The 22,731-nt window shown below is 36.4% G+C and overlaps 2 protein-coding genes across 2 annotated transcripts; both read left to right on the top strand.

Moving 5' to 3' along the window:
* Window positions 1-4,600: 4,600 nt before the first annotated feature.
* On the top strand, window positions 4,601-6,082 carry LOC107610978 (uncharacterized). Its single transcript, XM_016312951.1, has one exon. The coding sequence runs from the start codon at window positions 4,601-4,603 to the stop codon at window positions 6,080-6,082; it is 1,482 nt and encodes a 493-aa protein (XP_016168437.1).
* A 286-nt stretch (window positions 6,083-6,368) lies between these two features.
* On the top strand, window positions 6,369-7,004 carry LOC148578169 (uncharacterized). The gene has a single exon (XM_088502979.1). The coding sequence runs from the start codon at window positions 6,369-6,371 to the stop codon at window positions 7,002-7,004; it is 636 nt and encodes a 211-aa protein (XP_088359105.1).
* Window positions 7,005-22,731: the final 15,727 nt, after the last annotated feature.

Genomic DNA, 22,731 nt, shown 5'->3' with positions numbered 1-22,731 from the left:
GCTCAAGAAAAATGAGTATCTGGAGATCCGACATGAGATCCAAAGAAGAGGTTGGGAAGTCCTAACCAACCCCATTCAACAAGTCGGAATCCTAATGGTTCAAGAGTTCTATGCCAATGCATGGATCACTAGGAACCATGATCAAAGTAAGAACCCGAACCCAAAGAATTATCTTACCATGGTTCGGGGGAATTACTTAGATTTTAGTCCGGAAAATGTAAGACTGGCGTTCAACTTGCCAATGATGGAAGAGAACGCATGCCCCTACACAAGAAGAGTCAACTTTGATCAAAGGTTGGACCAAGTCCTCATGGACATATGTGTGGAAGGAGCTCAATGGAAGATTGATTCAAAAGGCAAACCGGTTCAACTGAGAAGATTGGACCTTAAGCCTGTAGCTAGAGGATGGTTAGAGTTCATTCAACGCTCAATCATTCCCACTAGCAACCGGTCTGAAGTTACTGTAGACCGGGCCATCATGATCCATAGTATCATGATTGGGGAGGAAGTAGAAGTTCATGAGATTATACCTCAAAAACTCTACAAGGTGGCTGACAAGTCCTCCACTGTGGTAAGGTTAGCCTTTCCTCACCTCATTTGCCATCTATGCAATTCGGCTGGGATTGACATAGAGGGAGATATCCTCATTGATGAGGACAAGCCCATCACTAAGAAAAGGATGGAGCCAACAAGAGAGCCTATTCATGGATCTCAAGGGACGCATGAAGAAGTTCATTACCAAGAAATCCCTGAGATGCCTCAAGGGATGCACTTTCCTCCACAGAATTTTTGGGAGCAAATCAACACCTCCCTAGGAGAACTAAGTTCCAACATGGGACAACTAAGGGTGGAACATCAAGGGCACTCCATCATCCTTCATGAAATTAGAGAAGATCAAAGAGCAATGAGGGAGGAGTAACAAAGACAAGGAAGAGACATAGAAGAGCTCAAGGACATTATTAGTTCCTCAAGAAGGAAACGCCACCATCACTAAAGCAGTGAACATATTTAACATTCATAAACAGTGAATACATATTTAACATATTTTTTGACATATTTAACAGTGAATACAAAAGCTTGCAGAAAAAAATAGCGAAAAAAAAAAGAAAAAGAAAAAGCAAGCAGAAAAAGCCAAAAGCTCTTTAAACCAAAAGGCAAGAGCAAAAAGCCAGTAGCCCTTAAAATCAAAAGGCAAGGGTAATAAAAAAGATCCAAGGTTTTGAGCATCAGTGGATAGGAGGGCCTAAAGGAATAAAATCCTGGCCTAAGCGGCTAAACCAAGCTGTCCCTAACCATGTGCTTGTGGCGTGAAGGTGTCAAGTGAAAACTTGAGACTGAGCGGTTAAAGTCAAGGTCCAAAGCAAAAAAAAAAGAGTGTGCTTAAGAACCCTAGACACCTCTAATTGGGGACTTTAGCAAAGCTGAGTCACAATCTGAAAAGGTTCACCCAGTTATGTGTCTGTGGCATTTATGTATCCGATGGTAATATTGGAAAACAAAGTGCTTAGGGCCACGGCCAAGACTCATAAAGTAGTTGTGTTCAAGAATCAACATACTGAACTAGGAGAATCAATAACACTATCTAAACTCTGAGTTCCTATAGATGCCAATCATTCTGAACTTCAATGGATAAAGTGAGATGTCAAAACTATTCAAGAGGCAAAAAGCTACAAGTCCCGCTCATCTTATTGGAGCTATGTTTCATTGATATTTTGGAATTTATAGTATATTTTCTTATTTTTATCCTATTTGATTTTCAGTTGCTTGGGGACAAGCAACAATTTAAGTTTGGTGTTGTGATGAGCGGATAATTTATACGCTTTTCGGCATTGTTTTTACATAGTTTTCAGTATGATTTAGTTAGTTTTAGTATATTTTTTTAGTTTTTAATTAAAATTCACATTTCTAGACTTTACTATGAGTTTTTGTGTTTTTCTATGATTTCAGGTATTTTCTGGCTGAAATTGAGGGACCTGAGCAAAAATCAGATTCAGAGGTTGAAGAAGGATTGCAGATGCTGTTGGATTCTGACCTCCCTGCACTCAAAGTGGATTTTCTGGAGCTACAGAACTCCAAATGGCGCGCTTTCAATTGCCTTGGAAAGTAGACATCCAGGGCTTTCCAGAAATATATAATAGTCCATACTTTTCTCGAGTTTAGATGATGCAAACTGGCGTTGAACGCCAGTTCCATGTTGCAGTCTGGCGTTCAGCGCCAGAAACAAGTTGCAAAGTGGAGTTCAACGCCAGAAACACGTTACAAACTGGCGTTCAACTCCAAGAAAGACCTCTCTACATGTAAACTTCAAGCTCAGCCCAAGCACACACCAAGTGGGCCCCAGAAGTGGATTTCTGCATCATTTACTCATTTCTGTAAACCCTAGTAACTAGTTTAGTATAAATAGGACTTTTTACTATTGTATTTAAATTATCTTTGATTAGTTTTATGCTATCTTAGACCTTTAGGGGGGCTGGCCATTCGGTCATGCCTGAACCTTCATCACTTATGTATTTTCAACGGTAGAGTTTCTACACACCATAGATTAAGGTGTGGAGCTCTGCTGTTCCTCATGAATTAATACAAAGTACTACTATTTTTCTTTTCAATTCAACTTATTCCGCTTCTAAGATATTCATTCGTACTTCAACATGAATGTGATGATCGTGACACTCATCATCATTCCCTATGAACGTGTGCCTGACAACCACTTTCGTTCTACCTTCGATTGAATGAGTATCTCTTGGATTTCTTAATCAGAATCTTCGTGGTATAAGTTAGAACCCATGGATGGCCATCCTTGAGATCCGGAAAGTCTAAACCTTGTCTGTGGTATTTCGAGTAGGATCCGGGAAGGGATGGCTGTGACGAGCTTCAAACTCGCGAGTGCTGGGCGTAGTAACAGACGCAAAAGGATGGTGAATCCTATTCCAGTATGATCGAGAACCTCCAGATGATTAGCCATGCAGTGAAAGCGCATCGGACCATTTTCATAGAGAGGACGGGATGTAGCCACTGACAACGGTGATGCCCAATATACAGCTTGCCATGGAAAGGAGTAGGATTGATTGGATGAAGATAGCAGGAAAACAAAGGTTCAGAGGAACGAAAGCATCTCTATACACTTATCTGAAATTCTCACCAATGAATTACATAAGTACCACTATCCTATTTTATATTTTATTTATCTTTTACTTATCAGTTCATAAAATCAGTTGAATCCGCCTGACTGAGATTCACAAGGTGACCATAGCTTGCTTCATACCGACAATCTCTGTGGGATCGACCCTTACTCATGTAAGGTTTATTACTTGGACGACCCAGTGCACTTGCTGGTTAGTTGTACGAAGTTGTGAAACAAAATTAAGAATATGAACGTGCGTATGAAGTTTTTAGCGCCGTTACGAAGGAAGTAAAGATCACGATTTCGCACACCAGTGACCCAGGTCCTTGTATAGTTAATTGTACTATTGGTGGTGTGATAATTTCTGAATGCATGTGTGATCTAGGAGCATGCGTAAGTATAATGAAATGGGGAATACAATGAAAACAATCTGACATCGTTATAATTAATCTTAAAAATAAATGAAAACTATTTGGTTATTCTTATTAAAGGCTTGTAAGTGGGGTTAATGAATTTTGAGCAAAAGTATATAAAACTTCGGCAAGAAATTGTACAATGATGAGATAATAAAACTTTTCAAAATATGCCTGGATAACTTCACCTAAGGACTCAAATATTTACTTAAGACCTTATCCAATGAAATCTTCTTAGCAAACAATTAAAAATAAAAAAAATAGAGAGCTGAGCACATGACTAGAACCAGTGACAAGTATTCCATATTAACAGTAAACTTACGGATACGACATTCGTAACAAACATTCATCTATTCATTGCATAAAAGTCCCAACAAAAATTGTGACAATCAAACTTCATTTCAACTCATTTTTAAGGTTTCTAATTATACTTATCCAGCTCTCATCACTTAAGTCACAATTTTATTAAGCAGGGAGCAGAATAGACTAATTGAAATTGAGGGAAAAGTTTGAAGGTGACTCGGCAACAGATGGAGGGACAAGCCAGATATTTGCTTGGAATCAGGGACGGATGTATGGGGGGGCAAGTGGAGGCCTGGGCCCCCCAGCTTTAAAAAAAAATAGCTAGTAGTTAAAAACTTAACCCAACCCAAATAAAACAAAATAGCTTTTAAATCCCTAAAATTATACCCCTTTCTTCACGTTTTCTAATTCTCTTGTTTTCTCACTATTCATGCTTTTCGGCGCTCACTAAGTCACAATCACATATTCACAGTGTCACTGCCATAGTGCCATTCCCAGGGTAAGTAGCTAATGCTATTTTTAATCATATATAATATATTCATATCAATTAGAGCAAGGACGCAAGGTATTCATTTTATTTTTGAGATTTATTTTCTCTTTTTTTTATTTTATTTTTTTAATGAAATTGATAGTAATTTAGTAAAAAAAATTATTATTATTGATATTTAATTAATAAAAAATACTTAAATTTTGTTTATTCATGTAAGCATATAATTATTTGAATTATTTTTTTTCAGGTAAAAAGAAATTAGAACATTTTATGATGAAAAAGCAAAGTAAAATTAATGCAATTTTTAGGAGAAAAGCTACTAATAATGTTGGAGTTCAAATAAGTCAACTCTCTAATCTTATTTCACAAGAAGTTCAAGTAAGAGAACTCTCTAATCTTACTCAAACTACACATCAACATGAAACCAAAGTACCAAGATTAGAAAGAGATGTTGATATCTCTTTACTAGAAAGGTATCCAGGAAAGCAACGTCCAATTTGGCAGTATAATTTCAATGAACGTGACAAGATTCGTAGAGCATACATAATAGATGGGCCATACCAACCAACAAATATTAGCTATCCAGCTTCTGGTAATAACAATCACCGTCGATATTTTCAATCTTCTTGGTTTAAGAAATTTCCAAGTTGGTTAGAATATTCACCAGAAAAAGATGTTGTTTATTGTTTGCCTTGCTACTTGTTTGGTAAACATTATGGTGCTCGCAATGATGGAAAAAATACATTTTCAGAATTAGGATTTAGTAATTGGAAGAAAGTAAACAATGGGGTGAATTGTGCATTTGTATGTCACGAGGGTTCTATTCCTAATTCTCCCCATAATTTATGTGTGAAATCTTATGATGATTTAATGGCTCAATCTAAGCATATAAACAAAGTTCTTGATAGGCATAGTGATGAAACTATTGCAAATAACCGTTTAAGGTTGAAGACATCTATTAATGCTATTCGATGGCTTTCATTTCAAGCATGTGCATTTAGAGGTGATGATGAAAGTCCTGGATCTTTGAATAGGGGAAATTTTATTGAGTTAATTAAGCTTTTAGCTTCCTGTAATCAGAATGTTAACAATGTTGTTCTTGAAAATGCTCCTGGAAATGCTCAATATATATCTCCCAGTGTTCAGAAAGATATATTGCATATCTTTGCTAGAAAAGTGCGTGCAACAATTCGAGAAGAAATTGGTGATTCTAAATTTTGTATAATTATTGATGAAGCAAGAGATGAATCAAAGCGAGAACAAATGTCTGTGGTTTTGAGATTTGTAGACAAGCACGGTTGTGTTCAAGAAAGATTTTTTGATCTTATACATGTTTCTGATACATGTTCTTTGACATTGAAAACAGAAATTTCATCAGTTCTTTCTCGTCATAATCTTGATGTCCAAAATCTTAGGGGACAAGGGTACGATGGAGCTAGTAATATGCGTGGTGAATGGAATGGATTGCAAGCTCTATTTTTGAAAGATTGTCCTTTTGCTTATTACATTCATTGTCTTGCTCATCGATTACAATTAGCACTTGTTTCTGCAGCCAAAGAAGTTTGTTATGTTCATCAATTCTTTTCAAAACTTACACTAATTGTGAATATTGTGACTGTTTCTCCTAAACGTCATGATCAGTTAAGGGTTGCTCAAGCAAATAATGTTACAAAATTAATTGCCAATGATCAAATTGTGATAGGTAGTGGACTTAATCAAATTGGTACTTTGCAAAGAGCTGGAGATACTAGATAGGGTCTCATTTGAATTCTGTACGTAGCTTGTTATGTATGTTTGATGCTACTTGTGAAGTCCTTAAAAAAAGCACCGAAGAAGGTAATTTCTCCACTTGTGGTGATGCTAGTGCTGCTTATGATGCTATCACATCCTTTGAATTTGTCTTTGTTTTGCATTTGATGAGAAATATTTTGAAAGTTAGTCATGATCTTTGTCAAGCTTTGCAACGAAAAAATCAAGTTAGGAGGCTTTCATAAAAGAAGTTATATTATTTTGTGAGAAACATGAAGTTGAAGTTCCTGATATGAATGCATTGCATATTCCTAGAAGAGGCCGAACTCGCAAAATTGTTGATCAAATTTCAGTGGAGCATCATTACCGTGTTAATTTATTTCTGGCTGTAATTGATACACAATTGCAAGAGCTTAATGGAAGATTCAATGATAATATGGTGGAATTGCTTACCTTAAGTTCAACTTTAGATCGCAGAGATAATTATAAGTTCTTCAGTGTCAACAAAGTATGTGAATTAGTAGAACGGTTTTATCCAGGTGACTTCAGTGACCAAGAAAAATTTCACATTAGAATGCAAGCTCAACATTATGAACTTGATGTTCCTAATCATGTTGAATTAACTAACTTATGCACAATTTCGGAGTTATGTCAAGGATTAACGAAGACAGGAAAGTCTTTAACATATCCTTTTATTGATCGTTTGATTCGCTTGGTATTAACTCTCCCTGTTTCAACTGCTACAACTAAAAGATCTTTTTCAGCTATGAATATTGTGAAGAATAGACTCAGATACAAAATGGAAGATGAATTGCTTGCTAATTGTCTTTTGATTTTCATTGAGAATAAGATTGCTGAAAAATTTGACACAGATTCTATTATTGATGAATTTTATGATATGAAGAATCGACGTGTACCACTTCGTTAGTAAAAAGTACACATTTTGTTATACTTTAAATATATATTCTCTATCTGTATATTTTTATAATACATCTTACATTATTGCATATATTTTTTTATATTACATATATTATTGGCCCCCCATGATAACATTTCTGGATCCATCCCTACTTGGCGCGAGATAAATTGTTAGGAAAAGAAAAAGGAAAATACTTTTTTATTTAAAAGAAAAAATAAAATCAGTTGGTATAAATATTACCTTATTATGTTCAGACTTCAGAGAAAGCTTTCATTAAAGATTCATATGCCTGCACCAATCAGAAAATTATTTAAAAGGATTTCAATAGAAAACTTGAATTTCAAAATTGTGCTTGTTTAAAATTTACAGAACAACCAACACAGAATATAGAAAATGTTAAAACTTAAAACATGAATATGTTCCATTACAGCAACAAGTTCATGATTAGTAACCAGAAAACTACATACATTAGCGAAACCTCGACTTAGCTGTTGCAGAAGATCAACCAAAGTGTGATTTTGCAGAGATTGTTTTCCAACAGTATAAAACCCTTTCTCTGAAGCCGCCACTTCTATTACCTTTCCATTGCAGATTTTAACCTGCATGCCCCAGCACCATTTTAGGGTGGAACAACAGCATAGATTCACTATTCCATAATCTACTGGAACAACAGCACCATTTTCACTATCCAAAGACACAGATTCATCTTGAGGCTTGCGATCTTGATCCGAAGCATATGAAAGATTCCTACTAGGCAACCTCATTGCCCACTAGACCACAGAGATCTAGCGTGCCGATAGTCTATTAGGAAACTGAGTTTCTGATAAGATTCTCTGGTGAAGTAGTGACCAGCCTGGTTTCAATTCAGGTGATGCAGCATCCATGGCCGGAACGGGCACTATAGCCAAGGAATTATCACAACCACTATCACTGCAAGATTCTTCTTCTGCAGATTGGTGGCAAGAGTCTAGAGGCGGTTGTTAAACCCATATTTTATGATATATATTGTACTCAACTCAAGAGATTTATTCAATCCTTCACTCACTTATTCATGTAAATTGCATGGTTTTACTTCCCCTTCCTTATTATGTGATATATGTGAAATACATGTTTCCTATGCTTTAAAATTAATTATTTTAATCACCCTTTATTACCATTCGATGCCGTGATTTGTGTGTTGAGTAGTTTTAGATCTCCTAAGGTAGCAATGACTTAAAGGATGGAAAGGAAACATACAAAAATGGAAGGAAAGCACAAAATGGAGTTTTTGAAGAAACTGGCAGCGACGCGAACGCATGGACGACGCGGCCGCATGCCTAGCGCGAAAAGATAGCGACGCGAATGCATGACTGACGTGGACGCGCGCCTTAAGCAAAACACAGATGATGCAGACGCATGACCGAAGCGAACGCGTGATAAGGAAAACTCCAGATGACGCAACCGCGTGACCCACGCGGACGCGTGACAAACACCACACACTAGAAATTACAGAAAACGCCCCCAGTGATTTTTGAAGCCCTTTTTGGCCCAGATCCAAGTCCAGAAGGCACAGATTAGAGGTTATGAAGTGGGGGAATGCATCCATTCAGGGAGGGAGCTCCAATTATTCACTTTTCATAGTTTAGATGTAGTTTTTAGAGGGAGAGGTTCTCTCCTCTCTCTTAGGTTTTAGGATTAGAATTTCTTATTATTTCAATTTTAGTATTCCAACTCCTTATCAGGTTCAATATTCCTTTACTTTATATTTCACTTTGCTTTCAGATATTCTAATGCTTTCCTTTAATTACTTTTGTTGCCAATTTGGCTTATGAACTATTCATGTTTAGATTTGGTTTTCTATTTAATATGATTTGAGGTATTTCAGAATTATGATTGCTTTCCTTTATTTACATTAATAATTTAAATTTTCTTCCTTTTGGCTTTGGTTAAGTAATTGGTAACACTTGAGTTGTCAAACTCAGCAGTGGTTGAAATTGGCAGATTCCTAATTAATCTAGATCGCTCTAAAGCTAGTCTTCCCACAAGGATTGACTAGGACTTGAGGATCAATCTAATTAGTCCACTTGACTTAACTAAGTGGGATTAAAATCCAATTCTCATCACACCTGATAAGAATAACTAGGATAGAAATTCCAAATTCTCATACCTTGCTAAGAGTTTATTTTACAGTTATTTATTTATTTTATTTGTCATTTAAATTACTTGTTCCTCACTTTCAAAACCCCAATTTACAAAACTCATAACCAATAATAAGAACATACCTCCCTGCAGTTCCTTGAGAAGACGACCCGAGGTTTAAATACTTCTGTTATCAATTTATTTAGGGGTTTGTTACTTGTGACAACCAAAATGTTTGTACGAAAGGATTTTCTGTTGGTTTAGAAACTATACTTACAACACGATTACTTTTATTGGTTATTGTAAACTATACTTGGCGCCATTACCGGGGAACCGCAAACGTGTGCCTTATTATTGGTTATTGTAAATATTTTTTCTTTTGCTTGTTTATTTGTTTTTGTTTTCTCCTTTTATTTCAATTAGCTACTATGAATTCTCACCCCTCTCGCTTTGAGTTTGGTTCTAATATTGTTGAAGGGAACGGAAGTTATAGCAGGAATATGCATCAAGGTCTAAACAATCAAAGATGGATGGAGCCAAGAGGATTTGATCAACCCTTTAGGCAGCAACACCCTCCAAGATATCATGGACGAGGACCACTTTACAATGCATACCAAGCTAATAGATATGGTGGACAACCTTGTAACTACCAACAAGTCCCACCCTGTGCTTATAGACCATCCTCTCAATGTAGATTTGAACTACCACACTCACAAGTTCCTTTTCACCATTCAGCACCACATGACCCTTATCCACCACAATCCCAATCCAATTAATCCCAAGAACTACCACATTCTTACTTTGAACCCTCTCCATCAACCAATGAGACCTCACACCCACCCCAACCTCCAGTGAATGACAAACTTCGTGTTCTTCTTCAGGGGCAAGCAAAGATAGAAAAGGGCGTACTAGAACTCACTACTGTCGTAACTGAGGTAGTAAATTTAATAGCTTTCCGACATCTGAGAACCCAAAGTACTCCAATGGCCGCATGTGGAGAATCAAAAGAAGAGCGTAGCATGAAAGAAACACTAGAAACTCTGGTGGACAATGAGGAGCATGACTTCGTACTGGAACAAGTAGAGGAAGCCATGGTAGTTGTAGAGGACGAAGTGGTTGAAGGTTTAGGAGATGCTGAAACTCCATGGGAATCAAGAACCGTAAAGGATTCCACTGAGAAGTCCGAATTTAATGCCAAGGAGGACAGTGCACGACCTCCACAGCATATGCCCTGTGAAAAATTGGACGGAACAGACCAAGAGGTTGATTCCATGGGCAGTAATGATCACGAATCAAGCTCTCCTAGTCACAAACTCACATTCGCAACTGAATTCCTTGAGCCTGAAGAACCTTATCCAAAGGAATACGAAGATGACGTCGAGGTAGATTTCTCTCAACCTCCAACGTATGACTTAAATGATGAGGAATACATAGAAGACTTTAATCAGGACGCAGTTACAGCTGAAGAATTTTGCAAAGAAGTGGAGGAATTCACAGAAGATCACAAGGGAGTAGAACTTACAGAACCACTGGAAACACCTATCCCAAGGCCATTACCACCTAATACAAGCTTCAAGTGGGTACAATCCTTAACCTTTAACTTTATTTTTCCACTTGAATATGGTTTGCTTGAAACAGATGGACAGCTTAGAGCTCTCTGCAGCTTTAAGAGTAAGAGAGAAATGGCTTGTACTCAGAGCTGGTGCGCAAGGTTCAATAAGGTCCCACGCTCCAATTCAAAGTGCACGGATTGGTACCAAGTTCAATTGAATGGGTCTCGGAAGGCGTTTGGTCATCCTGGTGAGAATACAATTTCTAAACCGCCCGGATGGAAAAATATAGATCAAGACGGAGGCGGATTTAAAAGCAAAGTTTGGGATCCTAGAATCTATTATGACATTCGTCACCCCGGAAGCCTGAGAATCTGTTTGAAGCTGCTCAGAAGTTTTACATGCCTAGTTTGGGACCCCGGAGGCTGTTGGCATTCCAAACATTGGTGGAGATTTCTGGATGAATTTAAGCACAAGCCACCATAACAGGAAGCTCATCTAAGGTCCAACTTAAAGATTTTAACTAAAAGTGCTAGGTGGGAGACAACCCATCATGGTATGATCGTTCCCTTTTCATTTTTTATTTAGTTTTATTTGTTTTCGAGTTTTATTTTATTTTATTGTATTGAACCTGGAGTTTTGCATAACATTCATATTAGCATTACATACTGCATAACTGCACATTTGCATAAAAAAAAAGAAAGGCGTGCGACGCGATCGCATCGCTAAAGCGTTCGCGTCAGTTGCGAAAACCACCTCCCACGCGTCCGCGTCATTCACGCGGCCGCGTGATCTGGAAATCGGCGTAAAAATCCAACGCCTAGAAATCTGGGCTGGAATCGTGCGGCTGTCGTGCGTCTAGCACAAACGGCCCACGCGTTCGCGTCCCCGACGCGAACGCGTCACTTGCACAAAACCTATCCCACGCGAAAGCGTGAGCGACGTGTTCGCGTCGCATGGATTGCACAACACCCCAAAGGAGACAGAGAGTTGTGCTGAAACGACACTGGAATTGTGCGTTTCGCACAAATTCCAGCGACGCGGTCGCATGCCTCATGCGACCGCGTCATTCATCCTTCTTCCTATTTCATGCGATCGCGTCACACATGCGATCGCGTCAACCCCCCCCCCCCCCGGTCCACCCTAGCCACGCGACCGTGTGCCCCACGCGTTCACGTGGATTCAAATTTATTAACCCCCTGTGACGCGAAACCCTACCCCATCGCGCCCCCCATTCCCCTTCTTCTCCATTTCTTCTCTGCAACCCTCCCCTGCGCCCATCACCACCACCCCAACCACCTCCACCGGCCGCACCACCGTCGACCACCCAGCCACGAAGCGACGCCACCCCCCTTCTTCCTTCCCTCTCCTTCTTCTCTTTCTCCTCTCTTCTTCCCTCCATTACCGCTGCCCCCCTCCGCGACAACCACCCCCACCGCGCCGTCACCGCCGCGCCACCCACCACCATCACCCTTACCCCCTTCCTTTCCCCCTCCTAAACCCTCCCACCACCATTACCCCCACCCTTAACCCCCTGCCACCAAACAGCCACCAACCGCCGCGCCAACCACCCTACGCCGCCGCCACGCCACCACAACCACACCCTCGCCATCTCTCAGTTCCTTAGCTTAGCTCATACGCCTACCAAGTTCCGCCGAACACCACCTTTCTTTCATTCCTAGTTATTTTCATATTTTTTTCAGTTTATGTTTAAATTTAGGTTAGTTAGAGATGTATGTTGTAGTGGATTCTAGGTGGTTAAGTAGCTAGGATGTGGTTAGTGGATTTAGGGCTGATTAATTACGCTGTTCTTGCTACTTGTTTTATAATTTTCGCAATTCTGCTATTGCTGTGATGTTAGTATAGTTCATATGATGTTCTTACTGTTCATGTTGCTATTGCGACTGCTCTTTTATGTTCATATTATTTATATCTATTTACAATTTATTTTAATTTATATGAACTATTCTGCTGCTGTTTATTTTCCGGGAACATCCAATTTTAGCCGGAATGCTGCCCAATTTTCTGTAAATCGTTTTGATTCTCATTCATGTATTGGTTTTGGCATTTTCAATTTTGCTTTCCTTAGCTTTTACCAAACCAATTCATGAATGCACGGGCCAGCATTCTTATTCCTTTTGTTTTCCCGGTTAATAACTCACATTATTGTTGATTAGATCTCAATTTTCACTATTGGTATATCTATCTGAATCATCAACAACTTGATTTCCTTGCTTGAATATGAGTTGTCTGTTGCTTCGAATTGTGAAATTCTTGTTACTTCGGAACCAATCATCATGCCACTTACTCTGACTTTCTTTTTACTAACTCACTGATTTTTGCTTTCTAACCTCTTTTTCAATTTCAAACCACTTTTAACTTTCTAACAACCCCCTCTGCTTTTTGACCAACTTTTTATTTTTACTTTTTAACTCAAGGCATGATTATCATCTTTCCTAATTAACATGAATTCTCTTTATATCATAATTATTCAACTCATTTCATAGTTCACTGCTCCTTTGCCACTTTGTGCTTATCTTGTTATTTGCCTACTTGTTTTTCTGTTTTTATTATATCCTAGATTTCTGTTTTTCAGGATGTCTGACACTCAAAGAAAAGGAAAAGGTAAGGCAAAAACTGACAAATGGAAAAGAGGTGATCCTCTATGTCTCTCCTGGAGCTTATGCATGATGACTCCTGGCGGGAAAAGTATTTTACCCCGCAGGAGAAGGCTGACCAGCTCCTCCCAACCACTGATCCAATTAAGTTTGCAAACCGATACTGTGAGCTGAAGTATCCGGTGTTTGCTACCTCCAGAAATCTGTACCTAGAGAGGACTTTAAAAATTCCAGAAGAACTACAGCAGTACACCTCCAATCAGATCAAACAAAGAGGCTGGTTCTTCTTGGAGAGGAATTTGACTGAGGTCAATGCTTCCTGGGTAAGAGAGTTTTACTGCAATTATTTCAAGACTTCCCTGGATGCAGTGCACCTCAGAGGGAAACAGTTACTGATCACTGAAGAGGCCATTGAGGATATTCTGCGCCTTCAGCCTAAGTCAGATCAGCCTGACGGTTACCAAAAGGCTGAAGAGGATATGAGGTTTCTGAGATTCGACTGGGACGCTGTCAAGGAGAGGATAGCCCTTGACCCTACTGTCCCATGGGTCATGGGTAAGAACACCACCATGCCTAAAGGAATCAAGCGGATATACTTGAATGATGAGGCTCGGCTCTGGCACCAGATCCTGAGTAACTTTATTATGCCGAGCACTCATGAGACGAAGCTGTCTGCTGCTATGATTACCCTCCTCTGGTATGTGATGGAGGGTAAGGACCTGTACCTGCCACGATTCATCCGGTACTATATGGCCAGGGTTCATGTCAGAGGCACCCTCCCTTTCCCTTACCTGGTTACCCAGCTAGGCCGTCGAGCTGACGTGCCTTGGGAGGATGCTGATGAGAAGCCACCTGCTGCGGACTGCAAGAAGATCATTCCTCACAGCAGGAACTTTCTGGCTTTAGGATACAGACCTCCATTCCTTCCTACTTCTGATGAGACAGCCACACCTTCGGCTGCCCCTTCTTCTTCCACTACTGCACCTACCCCACCCACTGCACCTCCAGCTGCTCCTGAGCCTATTTACCATTTGGTACATCGACTCTTCGCCCGCTTGGATCGTATGGAGCGTCGCAACAAACGACGCTATGAGCACGTCAAGTTGATGATCCGTTCCAGCGTCGACATCCCCTCCGAGCCTGACACCCCTTCTGATACATCTGAGGTGGAGGAGGATGCTCACGAGGAGGAGACCCCCACCCAGGCTGCACAGGCAGGACCAGAGCAGGCTGCGCCACAGCGGGAGGAGCCACAGCAGATTCAGGCCGCAGATCCAGAGATTCCTATCCGGTCAGAGCCTCCTCTCCAGCAGACAGACCCACCTACGCTCATCCAGTCTGCAGATCCTCAGGCCACCACCGAGACTCCAGCAGCCCGTCCTTCCAGTGATGACACTCCTTCACACCCAGCTTGAGTGAGCATCGAGGACGATGCTTTATTTTAAGTGTGGGGAGGTCGCCATCTCTGGCGCATTTTTTGGTGAACCACTACAGACTCTTTTATTTTATTTTGGTTATTTTTCTGTATTTTTATCTTTATTTTATTTTTATCTTTCAGTACTTATACATTGTTCTTTTTATGTGTTTTTACTCTATTTTTTGCATTTTGCACTTTATTTCATATTTTAGCCATTTAGTTTAGTTTGCAATTCTAACTTATTAGTTATAGAATATGTGGATTAATTAGTATAGTTTACCCTTTAGCATGTGATAGTTGGTTTAAATTGAAAATAAAAAGGAAGTAAACTAGAGACTTTAACAAAATAAAAACAATCCACACACCTTGTACATAGAACATAACATGTTAGTTAGTTAACAACATTTCATCAAGGAGTTAGACTAAAACTTTAAAGCCACCCAAAATAAATTTTACATTGAGAATAATGGGAACTCTTAATTTCTACTTGCATGACATGTATAACTGATATATGATTTTTTTTTGAGCTAGAGAACACACAGCCTGTGAGTTTTGAGCTTAATTGTATGGTTACATTCAAACCATAATTTTATTCCTGTGTGTTTCGCCCTTCTTTTTATTCTGATGTTCTTTGCTTTGTTTTAATCTATATGTCCAATTATAGAGTATAGATACATACTAAGAGATGATTGAGGCCATTACTTGTTTAAGCTCACTTATCCTAAATAAGCCTACCTTTTACATCACCCTTGTTAGCCTCCTTGAGCTTTTAAACCCCTCTTGTTATATAAACCACATTACTAGCCTTAAGCAGAAAAACAAAATAAAAATCCCAAGTTGAATCCTTGGTTAGCTTAAGATAGAAATTGTGTATTGTTTAAGTGTGGGAAACTTATGGGAACATGGATGATAGAAACAAAGGTAGAAAGTTAAAAAGAATAAAGATATCTCAAAATAAAAATTTTGGGAAGCATGCTTATGTGAAATTAATTGAATTACCATGTGCATTAAAAAAAATTTATTTAAATAAAAGGGATACAAAAAAAATTTTCCAATTGCAAATTAAAAAGAATCAATGCACATGGGATAAAATTTAAGTTAATGAGCTTGCAATACAAAGTGAGAAAAATATGGGCAAATAGGTTAAGAAGCTTTGAATTACAAAATATGTATGTTAGGTGAGATCTTAGACTAGTCAAGGATTCACTTATTAGCTCACTTAGCCTTATACATATACCCTTACCTTTACCTTGGCCCCATTACAACCTTGAAAAAGACCTCATGATTTTTGTATGTCTGTATTCTATAATTGTTGATTGGTTAGATGAAGAACAAAGTTATAGGAAGTAAGGATAAAAAGAAGAATAGAGTGATTAACCCAATAAACACTGAGTGACTAGAGAGTAAACACAAAATCCAGTGAGGGTTCAATAGCTCATCACCATATATCTCTGCTTAAATTGTTAATTGTCTTGCAAGTTTAAAAAATATTTTTACCCATCTCAATTGTAAAAGTGCCTTAACATTATCTAAGGTTGGCTATGCATATATGACTCCTTGAGAATGTGAATTAATTTAACTACATGTAAGTTTTATATACAAGTGAATAAAAATTAGAATTGCATGATTCATTTAGGTAATTGCATTTAGAATAGATTGCATTGCATGAGATTCCACCACTTTAACCTTACCTTACTCTTTATCTTGGACTTAGCATGAGGACATGCTATTGTTTAAGTGTGGGGAGGTTGATAAACCCATATTTTATGATATATATTGTGCTCAATTCAAGAGATTTATTCAATCCTTCACTCACTTATTCATGTAAATTGCATGGTTTTACTTCCCCTTCCTTATTATGTGATATATGTGAAATACATGTTTCCTATGCTTTAAAATAAATTATTTTAATCACTCTTTATTACCATTCGATGCCGTAATTTGTGTGTTGAGTAGTTTCAAATCTCCTAAGGCAGGAATGACTTAAAGGATGGAAAGGAAACATACAAAAATGGAAGGAAAGCACAAAATAGAGTTTTTGAAGAAACTGGCAGCGATGCGAACGCATGGACGACGCGGCTGCATGCCTAGCGCGAAAAGACAGCGACGCGAACGCGTGACTGACACGGACGCGCGCCTTAAGCAAAACACAGATGACGTGGATGCATGACCAAAGCGAACGCGTGATAAGGAAAACTCCAGATGACGCGACCGCGTGACCCACGCGGACGCGTGACAGACGCCACGCACCAGAAATTACAGAAAATGCCCCCAGCGATTTCTGAAGCCCTTTTTGGCCCAGATCCAAGTCCAGAAGGCACAGATTAGAGGTTATGAAGTGGGAGAATACATCCATTCAGAGAGGGAGCTCCAATTATTCACTTTTCATAGTTTAGATGTAATTTTTAAAGGGAGAGGTTCTCTCCTCTCTCTTAGGTTTTAGGATTAGGATTTCTTATTATTTCAATTTTAGTATTCCAACTCCTTATCAGGTTCAATATTCCTTTACTTTATATTTCACTTTGCTTTCAGATATTCTAATGCTTCCTTTAATTACTTTTGTTGCCAATTTGGCTTATGAACTATTCATGTTTAGATTTGGTTTTCTATTTAATATGATTTGAGGTATTTCAGAATTATGATTGCTTTCCTTTATTTACATTAATAATTTAAATTTTCTTCCTTTTGGCTTTGGTTAAGTAATTGGTAACACTTGAGTTGTCAAACTCAGCAGTGGTTGAAATTGGCAGATTCCTAATTAATCTAGATCGCTCTAAAGCTAGTCTTCCCACAGGGATTGACTAGGACTTGAGGATCAATCTAATTAGTCCACTTGACTTAACTAAGTGGGATTAAAATCCAATTCTCATCGCACCTGATAAGGATAACTAGGATAGGAATTCCAAATTCTCATACCTTGCTAAGAGTTTATTTTACAGTTATTTATTTATTTTATTTGTCATTTAAATTACTTGTTCCTCACTTTCAAAATCCCAATTTACAAAACTCATAACCAATAATAAGAACATACCTCCCTGCAGTTTCTTGAGAAGACGACCCGAGGTTTAAATACTTCGGTTATCAATTTATTTAGGGATTTGTTACTTGTGACAACCAAAACGTTTGTACGAAAGGATTTTCTGTTGGTTTAGAAACTATACTTACAACGCGATTACTTTTATTCTTTACCGATAGAAAATCCCGATCGTCAGCGGCAATGCCAAGGTTGGATCATAAACCGAGCAACTATCTTTTCTATCAAACTCAGTAGTATCCATTAAAATCTTTGCCAAACTGTGAACCAAAAATTGGCCAGTACTCTTACCAGCATCACTCTCTGCACTCTCATCACTTAGCACTTTTGTACTCTTACTGATTTTCCAGTGAATTGAACCAAGCAAACCATTTCTGTGACCTAAAAAAACTTCCATGGTTGAGAATTCAACATAAATTCCATGAAATTCACCTCAATCAAAACGCAAAACCAGAAAAATTGTGAAACCTTGTGAGTCGTGGGCAGCCATATCTGGCAAGCCATCACTCTTGAAGACAACTTTCCCATTGTTAACAGCAAGAACACAACAGTCCTTAGAAAACTTCTTGGCACAGTACTTAGCCACAGAGGTGGATGACCGGATTTTATGGTGGCCATGGCATGTTCCCAGTACAAGATGAGTTGCAGAACAATGGCTTCCCTGACCAAAATCTTTTTCACTGATGAACCACGGCAAATTTTGAGCTTGAGATCCACCTGAACCATCCCCACCAAAGAATCTCAAAATTGCCTCACAATTCAGGTCTAAAAAAGTAATTCAAATTACGAAAATTGAAAATTTAAACTCTTTGTTTATTTCCAGTAAGGAATCAAAATTCAAGAGCACAAAAAGGGGGTAGAATTTAGAACTAGTCTTTGCAAAGTTTCAAATTTTGCATGTCGTTGCATTCTATTTTAACAAAGAAACTGAAGAAACAGAGAAACCATACCTGTTTCAAATTGCAGAAACCTTCATAAATAGCTAGAACAGGATTAAACGCCTTCACAAGCGAAAGCAGCGATGATTTCCAATCTTTATTCATAGTTTCTACAACCAAAACCACCCCATTTCAGACTTTTGGTGACTTCAAGAAAATTTTTATTTTGTATATTCTCAAATCATACTCTCTTAAATTGTACTATGTCCAAATTTCTCTAAGATATAAGATATATAGTAACATAAAATTCTGTGAGGCATTTCTTCAAACACCTTAAATGCACTTCCAAAAGAATAAAGAACTTTATTAAAAAAACTTGGACTCAAAAAATTTAGATTTATTATCATTCATCAAACACAACATATGTATTCATTGGCATAACAATGAAAATTCATTAACTATAATTTTTTAGCTATAATTGATAAGCCAAATGAATAAACAAATTCAGCGAAAACTAAGAGAAGTTACTTGTGCTGTTGAAGTTTCTCTTTTTCGATCTGCAATAAGAAACTCCATTGCATGATGTTGATGAATCGCTTAAGGCACAATCAGGTAAGAGAACTAGCATGAAAGACTTGTGAACCTATCAAATCAACCTTTTTATTTCCAAAATGATTGAAATGAGTAGTGAAGCATGAGATTAACAAAAGGCACAATTTTCAGAAGACATGGATTAAATTCAACGAGATTAACTTTAGACACAAGAACACAAGCATAAAACAATAGATTATGTGCTACGTACCTTAAGAGTTTCCAATTCAGATCCTAGAGTAGAGAACTCACGTTGACGGTGACGATGACGCGACGAAGGCTTCGATGACGGTGGCGGAAGAGAGATCGAAGAGTTAGAGCAAGAGATTGAAGAGGATTAAAAGGTGGATTCAAAACTTCAGAGCAGAACACGCGATTGTGGTTTCCATCTTGAGGAGAGATCGAAGAGGCAGAGTAAGAAATTGAGGAGGATGGAGATGGAGATGAGATTTCACGTTTCAAAGCACTGAGAGTGAGAATGAGAGTGAGATGTGGTTTCGATTTTAAAAACTAACTGAGAATAGAATAGATAACACTTTTTGTAATTTTTTAAAAAAAATAAATATATTTACTAACATTTGAGTAAAAATATTACTTAAAATTTAATTTGATGATAACTACTAACATTTTGATAAATGTTGACATATAAATGTTACTAAAAGTCTAAAAAGTAGTAGCGTAAGATTCTTTGTTAATAAATAAAATCTCTGCTGCTGATGTAAATACTAATAAAATTGGCAACACGGTTGGACGAAGCGCCGAGACATAATCTAAAAGTAGAAAAACAAATTATGATTATTTGTATTTTATTATTATGTATTTAATTATAGATTTTCTATTGTTTTTATTTGAGATTAGGAGTACGAAAGCTTTTTTTTTTGGCTTTAGCTTTATGTCCTTTGAATAGTTTGTGCGTGGTAATTTTTAGCTGAATTAAATTAAGTATACTGCCTAATTTTATTAAATAGTTATTTTTTAATTTTAATTACAAATTAATTTTATATATTTTATTTAATCATAAAAATTATTTTTTATTTTATAAATTATTATTTTATCATTAATCTATTATGTTTATTAATAATAAAAAATAAAACAATAATGAATTAGATCTTCCATTTATCGTAATAAATTTTTTAGCTATTTCAATCGATTAAAAGATTATATTTGATCCGTGACATTCGTCCAGGGCTGTGAAATCGTGTTTCTTTGAAAACTAATTGATTGGATTATCAAAACAATTGATTGAATTTCAGGTTTTCCATAACATGGTTTTCGCAAAAATCAATCGATTGGTCATATTACCCAATCGATTGAACGATGACTAAAATGTGGGTTTTTTTTATAATTCAAGTCGATTGTTTATACTACCCAATCGATTGAATGCTTCAAAACAACCTGAGGTCTCACAATTCAATCGATTGGTTGTGTTACCCAATCGATTGAATTCATCAAAACAATATGGATTTGCCAAATTCAATCAATTGGTTGTGTTACTCAATTCTTAATTGTTGGTTAATGTCATCGTCCTCCTGATATTGCTCATTCATCTCAGTGTCCATAAATATACCTGACATCTTAAAAATGTCTAATGAAAAAAAAATTCAGTACACTTTGTCTTATAACATTACAAAAAATAAATAGTTCTAATATTGCTAGTAGGGACGGATCCAAAAATTTTAATATGGAGGTGCCAGTTTTTAAATAATTTTTTTTAATCTATAAAAATAATTAACATATAGTTATTAGAGTTAGTTTTTTAACAAATTTATTAAGATACATATAATTATAATTTTTTTCACAATTTTATTTTTAATATAATAATTACATAAAGAAAATATAACAATATCAATAGTACATTATAAAATTATAAAATACCAATAATTTATAGCGTGTTTAACTAAAAATTATCACATATCTTATTAATTAAAATTCATTCTTTCAAAAATTTTAAAAAATTTGAAAATAAATTATAAATTATTAATTATTTGAAAGACACAGTACCCTTATAAAATATAAGATATAACATATCTTTATAAAATTTTTCTTTTAACAACGTAAATTTAGAAGAAAAATTAATATTTTTTACAAGAAAATAATATGTAAAGTACATAATGTGATTACTAAAACATAACTGCGTAAGTTATTATTAATATAAAAATATGAATGTTAAATATATTAATATAAAAAAACAAATGATTTTTTTAAATAAATATAAAAATTATTATATAAAAAATAAATTGAAAGGTACAAAGATCTGAGGATATGATATTAAATTAGTTAGGTAAAAAATATTTGTGAATTAAACAATTAAGACATAGATTTATTACATTGTGAAAAATAATACATATAAAACTATTAAATTACATAATATTTTTTATTTTTTAAACACAAATCTTATATATAAGTATAGTTTCTTAAAATTTAGGGGGTCCAGGCCACTACTCCCCCGTCTAGGTCCGTCCCTGATTTTTAGCTAATTAATAATAAAAAATAATAAAATCTATTTATTTTTTAGTATTTCTCAATTTCTGTGAATTATTAAAAGATAAAAAAAATATTTTTTTCATTACACAATTAATTTTACGAATAAAGTATCGAAACGAAGAATTACAAAATTAGAGATTCTATTCACTGACCTCGATTTTGTAATCAAAACGATGGATTATTTTCTGAACACTACAATAATAAAATTGATTCAACCTTTGCTGATTGCTGCGACTGTAATTATCAATTAATGATGAATAAATAGTGGACATTAAATAGACGGATAAAAAATAAAAAAAATTGGATACTAAGTAGATGGATATTCGAAAGAAAAACAATGAAATTTTTTATAATCAAAGAGATCGATACACGATTTCAATGGTGGGATTGAATAATTGATGATGGATTATTCACCAATTTATAATGTTAATATTAAAGAAAAGAAAAGATTAGAGTATCTAAATCAAAATAAAACCTTAAAAATTGAAGATAGAATTTTAAAGATAAGATAGATGAATAATAAGATAATAATTTATAAAAACGATAACAAAATTGAAATAGGCGTAGTACACACTTCAATCGATTGGGTAGCACAACCAACCGATTGAATTTGGCAAATCCATATTGTTTTGATGAATTCAATCGATTGGGTAACACAACCAATCGATTGAATTGTGAGACCTCAGATTGTTTTGAAGCATTCAATCGATTGGTTAGTATAAACAATCGATTGAATTTTTAAAAACCCACATTTTAGTCATCATTCAATCGATTGGGTAATATGACCAATCGATTGATTTTTGCAAAAACCATGCTGCCTTGCAATTTTCAATCGATTATTTTGTGATAACAACCTGTAGTTCAATCGATTGAGTTATGAGAAACCTGAAATTCAATTCATTATTTTGATAATCCAATCGATTGATTTTTAAAGAAACACGATTTCACAGTCCTGGATGAACGTCACGGATCAAATATAATCTTTTAATCGATTGGAATAGAAAAAAAGTTTATTACGATCAATGGAAGATCTAATTCGTTATTAT

This window comes from Arachis ipaensis, chromosome B1, assembly GCF_059453495.1.
Source record: "Arachis ipaensis isolate K30076 ecotype BB chromosome B1, ASM5945349v1, whole genome shotgun sequence".
Taxonomy (NCBI): Eukaryota; Viridiplantae; Streptophyta; class Magnoliopsida; order Fabales; family Fabaceae; genus Arachis; species Arachis ipaensis.
Note: the sequence above shows the minus strand (reverse complement) of the source record. Positions and strands in the feature narration are given on the sequence as shown.